Raw genomic sequence first — 6,167 nt, 5'->3', positions numbered from 1 at the left:
TGGCCTCATTGCATTTCTATCTACCATGTTAAAAATGTACAGCTGGTTCCCCTAGTTGCACTATATTTTAGATTTAATACAGAGCAGGGACTGCACTGTAAAATAAAGGCATCAATGTCGAGTGGCCACACACACATCATGTTTTGCTCATTTCTTTCTAGTCCTTATAAAATACAGACAAATGTGTTTTATGTATGTAAAACGCTGCTAAAGTAATTAGCAGATTTAACACAAGGATTTTCACATTGTCATCTTTCCCACACTTTACAAAATAACACAAAAAAAGAACATGTTTATAAAACAATACCAAATTTGCAATAAGATTACCACAAATAAATCTTGTTCCGTAGCTTGCACAGTTTCATAGTGAACTCAAAATGCCAGAAAATATGTGATACAGTTTCAGGAGAAGCTGAGTAAAATGAACACCTGGTATCAATATCAACTTTTTTTTCTTCATAAAATGGTTTACAGGGTATATTTTGTGTAGAAATTTAAAGAACAGTTCTCTAATATTATTAGCAAAAAAATGTTAGGCAACATCCACACTAATTTGAACCAGGGTATATTTTTATTTTCAGAGTTCCAATAAAAAATATTAGGAAACAACTCTGAAACAATGAACGAATGCTGGATTATTTTTGTTGTGATAGAATGAAAAACACATTTTCTCAGAAAGGGTGTTTATAGGATTTGTAACACATGCATCTTGGACAGAAACAACTCTACACAAAATAACCCTTGGGAGTGAGTAGCTAACTTACAAACAAACTCTTTATGAAAAGTATCTCGGTTACTTTGCTTCTATGTGCTTCTGAAGATGTAGATTTCAATTAGTGAAATAAAGAATTGCCGGGAGGGGGGGATCGACATTCTTCCTCGCACCTCCCCTTTATGCAAATCACCCACTGTGTCCGGAAATGAGCAGTCCCGTGATGTCAGCTAGCCCCCGCGTAGCATCGGAATGATCCAGAGTCCCTTCGCCCTCCGAATCTCCTCGTTCTGTACTGACAGTGGCCAGCGGAGCTTCCCGGCCATCGGCAGATTCCACTTGGACCGGTAGCCGAGCCATGTCTGAATTGATTTCCCTCCCCGGCGGACGAGTGAATCGCGCTCACATGACATGACGGGATGCCATTCGGTTAGCAGGTTGGTGTGCTAGCGGACTAGTTGATACGTACATTCCGCTACTCGCTTTATGGGAGCCATGTCGCGCTTTGTGCTGCGGCAACTGTCTGATTTTGGGGACTATACCGGTAAGAATGAGCTGTACGAGAGTTTAAATAAGGAGCCTCGCAACAAACTTGCAAACGTTCGCCTGAGCCCCGATGGACGTCACGTTCATGTCATCCTCCACAAGCCGAAGGTCGGTCTTGTGACTCTGGACAAGTATGAAAGACCTCAGCTGGTCCACGCTCAGAGGACGCTGGATTTGTGTTCCACACGAGGGATTCCTATTGTGGATATTTTATATTTGGACACTAACAACAATAATAATGTTAAGAGGGACTTTGTGACTGTGGCTGTAGTTTACGAGAACGGGCAAACTGAGATTTGGAAGTTCCAGGATTGCAAAGGAGGCTGGAGTCTCCTGCAAACAGCCGACTTGTGTAACAGTCCCCGGGCCAGAGTGGTGTCTGTGTGCGCCTGCTCTAATCTAATCATCTGGTGTGAGGAGCGGCCCCCCTCCGAGAGCTCGCCCATCCTCAGCTCTGTCAGGAATAAACTGAGACATTGCATCTGCAGGAGGGACTTTGAGCTGGAGGAGGGGGGGGTCATTTTAGGAGGGGTGAAAATCGCCCTCCACAACAACCCTCGATTCACCGTGGTCGCCTCGGGGCCGTACGTGCACCTCCTCCCGGATGTCAAATTGAAACCACTGGGCAAGTTCTTCCTGTCTTGGTGCCCTCGCCAGGACTTCTTCCGAATCAGTAGCGTGTGCAAAGCCGCCCCGTTGAAAAAGCAGTCGGCGAAAGAGTCCGATTTTAGGAAGCTGATCACAGACTGCTTAGGGTTTCTGTCAGCTCTTGACCCACCTGAGATCCTCACTGCCTCTCCTTTGGCTTGTGGGGGCTTGCTGCTGCTTCTCAACACGGGCTGGGTGTGTCTCCTGCAAAGTGACGGGACGCTGCGTTGTATATACAAGATGGCGGACACTTGCCCGCTTAAATACGCTACACACACCAGCCTCTGCACATACCAGGACACGTTGCTGCTGGTCCTAGGCCAAAATCTTTACCTTATAGACTTAAAGTGCGGCAGAGAGTTGGAAAAAATAATACTAAACAGGGAGGGGGTTTTATTTGCCTTAAAATATGACGGATCACCCCACTTATTCTCAGAAACTGGACTTTTTAAAGTGGTGTGCCAGGAAATGGACGCTATAAACCTAAAAACAAAGTTGCCTCCTTTCACCGCAGCGGACAATATTCACCCTGGTGCCCTCCTGGTGGAAGCTGTGTTTGAGGAGGCTTGTAAATATTACCAGCAGAGGAGCCTGAGTAGCACCCGACTCACTGTGGACATCTTAAAGAAAGGCGGCAGGTTCCAGGCGCCCATCTCTTTAGCATCCATCCTCAGTCACCACCTCAGCTCGAGGCTCGAACAGAGAGCAGGGGAGCCATACCAAAATGGAGAAATCGGAGGTGATGTGGGGGAAGACAAGCTGAAAGTCTCGCTGGAGCCTGAGCTGAAGGCCTTGGTCGCTGTGGAGGAGTTGAAGGGGACCCTGGTGAGGGGGAACGTGAAAGAAGTGGAGGCGCTTTGTGAGAGTCTAGTGCAGAAAGAAGTAGGCCGGCTGCTGTCGTCCTCCGAGCTGCATCAGGACGAGCTGCTCTACCTCAACTCCATCTTCGGTGTCTTCCCCTGCCAAGCGTGGAGGGCGGCGCAAGCTGCTCTCCGGCTCCACGACAACGGGGACGGCTCTCTCTCCAGCCAGGTGCCCCCGGACGTGTGGAAAACCGTCCTCAGTCCTGCGCCCTGCTTCCCAGCACTCCCAAACGGCGAGTCGAAGCTTCGGAACAGCCCCAAAGCGGATCACAACGCCAACTGTACATCCAAGTCGACAAGCTCCCCTTCGTCCGTCGCCCTGCCGGTGTTCGAACTCCTCTGCCGTTCGGTTTTACGCTTCCAGCCCGCTTGGCTGCCCAGCTTCCTCGAGCTCAGCCAGGAACAGCAGGGCTCGGCCGGGCTGGGCCTGAGCCTGGCCGCCTCCGCCTGGAGCTTCCCCGCCGGGAGAGGAGACAACGGCGAGAACAACGTGCCTCTATATAAGCGCGCCCTGGGCGTCCTGTCGAGCACGGGAATGGAACGAGAACAGCAGCAGGAACTGGAGGTGGAAGTGTTGATGGTCAGCGGGCGGCCCAACGCCATCCTCCAGGCGCTGAGGATCCTGATTAGACAGCAGCAATGGGAGAAGGTGACCCAGGTGGCCCAGAGGTTCTGCAAGCAGAGTCCCTTGCTCAACAAGGAGATCTTCACCACTCTGCTTTGTGAGGTGACCCAGCACAGAGAACTGGACCCCTACCTGGACCTGCTGTGGGCCCTGTGCCCCGAGGACCTCACCGTCACCACCATTCTGAACCTGGTGCTGAAAAACCTCCCACCATCCAGCATTCCATCCCCCTCGCACCTTTCCATGCCCTTCAGGCCGGGCTCCTCCCCAGCTCCCTTTGCTGACCCGCAGGGTGGTCAGGTGACCATCGGCCTCCTCAAACCTCTACTGAGAAAAGTTCTTCAGAGGGAAACCAAGCCCAGCCAGCGCTACGCCGACATCCTCCAGTCCCCCTCCTTCCCGCCTCCTGCGCCTCCCCGCCTGCCCACAGAACCATCCTGAACCAGCACAGACTCACCCCGGGACAGCACCATGCTTCCTGGTTCTCCCTTTCTGTGATGTGACAACATACACTTTTTTTTGGTCACCCCAAAAAACAATTATTGACAATAATGTTCTATGCAGCCCCATTAGTCTAAATACAGTGTTCTGGTTGATATTATGTTAGCAGAATATGAGGTAAATAGCAAAAATCTAGCAGTTTTTATCAATATCAAAAGGCGGCCATTTTGCCACTTGCTTTTTGAGTGAAAATGACATCACAGTTGCTTAGGCCTCAGGTAACAACCAATGACCAATCATAGCCCACCTGTTTTCTGACACTGAGCTGTGATTGGTCATTGCCTGAGCAAATTTGGTCATCTTCAGTCAACAGCAAGTGGGAAAATAGCCGCCTTCTGATATTGATAAAAACTGCTGGATTTTCTTCCGCAAATTTAATACTAATCAGAATGTCATATTTAGACTAGTGAGGTCACATATAATCTAACATATTATTGTCGAGAAATGTTTAAGATTGACTTCCCCTTTAAAGACTTGGTTAATGGCCTTATCAGCGATTACTACTCACTGCGTTGCCATGTAAATACTTCTGCTAATTTTAACATGTACATAGTGCGCCGGTGAAACAATTTATCCTTTCAGCATTACATGCATGCGGATGACAAAGTTAATTTTGGCTTGCCACAGTTGTGTTTGAGAACCCACAAATTCTCTTTACAATAATGTTGTATGTGCCCCCACTAGTCTAAATGTGACATTCTATTTAATATTGCATTTGTGGCAAATGAGTTAAGCAGTAAATCTACCTGTTTTTATCCATTTTAGCAGGCGGCCATTTTGCCACTGTGTGTTGACTGAAAATGACATCACATTTGCTCTGGTAACGACCAATCACGGTTCAGCTTCAGAAAACAGTTGAGCCGTGATTGGTCCTTTACTGAGCAACTGTGATGTCATTTTCACTTGACAGCAGGTGACAAAATGGCCGCCCCCTGAGATGAATAAAAACGGATGGATTTTGCTGCTTAACTCATCTTCCACAAACATAATATAAATCTGAATATTGTGTTTAGACTAGCGGGTCTGCATAAAACATATTGTAAAGACAATTGTTGAGTTGAGTTCTCCTTTAGTGAAGTGTTTGAAAGTACAGTAGCGCGTAACGACTCATCACTAACTTCTGGCCACATTCACACAAACACGCGAGTGTTTTTAAAATTACCATTTGATTTAAGGCCAGCATGATGGTTCAGTGGTGAGAGAAGTTTTGGGTTTGAATCGTCCTCTTACATTCCAAAAACATGCATGTTGGGTTAATTGAAAACTCCAAATTGTCCAAAGCATTTGACACGTGAAAATTATGTTTTCAAATGGACAGAGAAAATTTATTGCATTTTGGCAATTGAAAATGTAATTTGAAAAATACTCGTGTGCATGTGGACTTGGTTGATTTTGAACTGACACGTCAAAGAAATGCTTGTCCCTGAATGCTCCACACTGTCCGGTGCCATCATCGTGACACCCCACAGCCACCCTCGCTCCCTCACCCCCATACTCTTTTGCAGCTCACAAGACATTCCTGACAGAGATGCCAAAGGAAAAGAGACTTGAAATTCAATTTGGGAGTAATTCCAGCATGAGAGGGCTCACATGGTCTCACACAGTCTTCCACAGTGAGCTGCATACAATTCATGTCTTATCTCTGTTGGCCTCCATATTGATTGCTCGTTTGCTTTCACCTTAGTCATGTCAGTAGTTAACATGAAGAGATTTGTAGCCTTAAAAGCCACCACTGTTGACACTTTTGTGGCAGCATCAACCAAGATTGTTGCTTTGGTTTGAATGTCATTCCTGCTGTCATTTCGTTTGAACACATTCCATGTGACTGTGAACAGCTGAGTGTTGTCGCTCAATTTATCAACACTTGATTCAGTGGGCACTTTAATTAGTTAATTATTCATGTGGCTTTGATAATTTTTGTCCAAAAAGGGTGCCTATTTTGTTAAAAATATTCAAAACGGAGTATTTAGTGAATGTTATTAAAACTGATAAAATGGTTGTGCCTATATTTGCTACACGATTCAGCTGTGTCTTTCCTAAAACATATGAACTGCATTTCTGATTTTCAATGTTGTCCAAGAAAAAAACAAAAACATTTTTCTTAAAAAACAAAAAAGGTTTATTGTAGGGTAGTGTACATAAATGAGTTTTATTTATGTTTAACCGGTTTTAAAAATACAATAGATTTAAATATTTTTACATAAACTAAGTTTTTCCATCGGAAAATGTCGTTTGACTACTGTAACCATCTGTCTGGTTTGTATGCTAGCCA

At 46.0% G+C, this 6,167-nt stretch overlaps 1 protein-coding gene across 1 annotated transcript; it reads left to right on the top strand.

Moving 5' to 3' along the window:
* Positions 1-1,167: 1,167 nt before the first annotated feature.
* On the top strand, positions 1,168-5,913 carry hps6 (HPS6 biogenesis of lysosomal organelles complex 2 subunit 3). The gene has a single exon (XM_086092209.1). The coding sequence runs from the start codon at positions 1,199-1,201 to the stop codon at positions 3,833-3,835; it is 2,637 nt and encodes an 878-aa protein (XP_085948335.1). The 5' UTR covers positions 1,168-1,198; the 3' UTR covers positions 3,836-5,913.
* The last annotated feature ends 254 nt before the right edge of the window (positions 5,914-6,167 follow it).

This window comes from Leptonotus elevatus, chromosome 13 (genome assembly GCF_054856555.1).
Source record: "Leptonotus elevatus isolate MCC_2025b chromosome 13, RoL_Lele_1.0, whole genome shotgun sequence".
Classification (NCBI taxonomy): domain Eukaryota; kingdom Metazoa; phylum Chordata; class Actinopteri; order Syngnathiformes; family Syngnathidae; genus Leptonotus; species Leptonotus elevatus.
The sequence above is the reverse complement of the archived record's forward strand: the minus strand, read 5'-3'. Positions and strand labels throughout refer to the sequence as shown.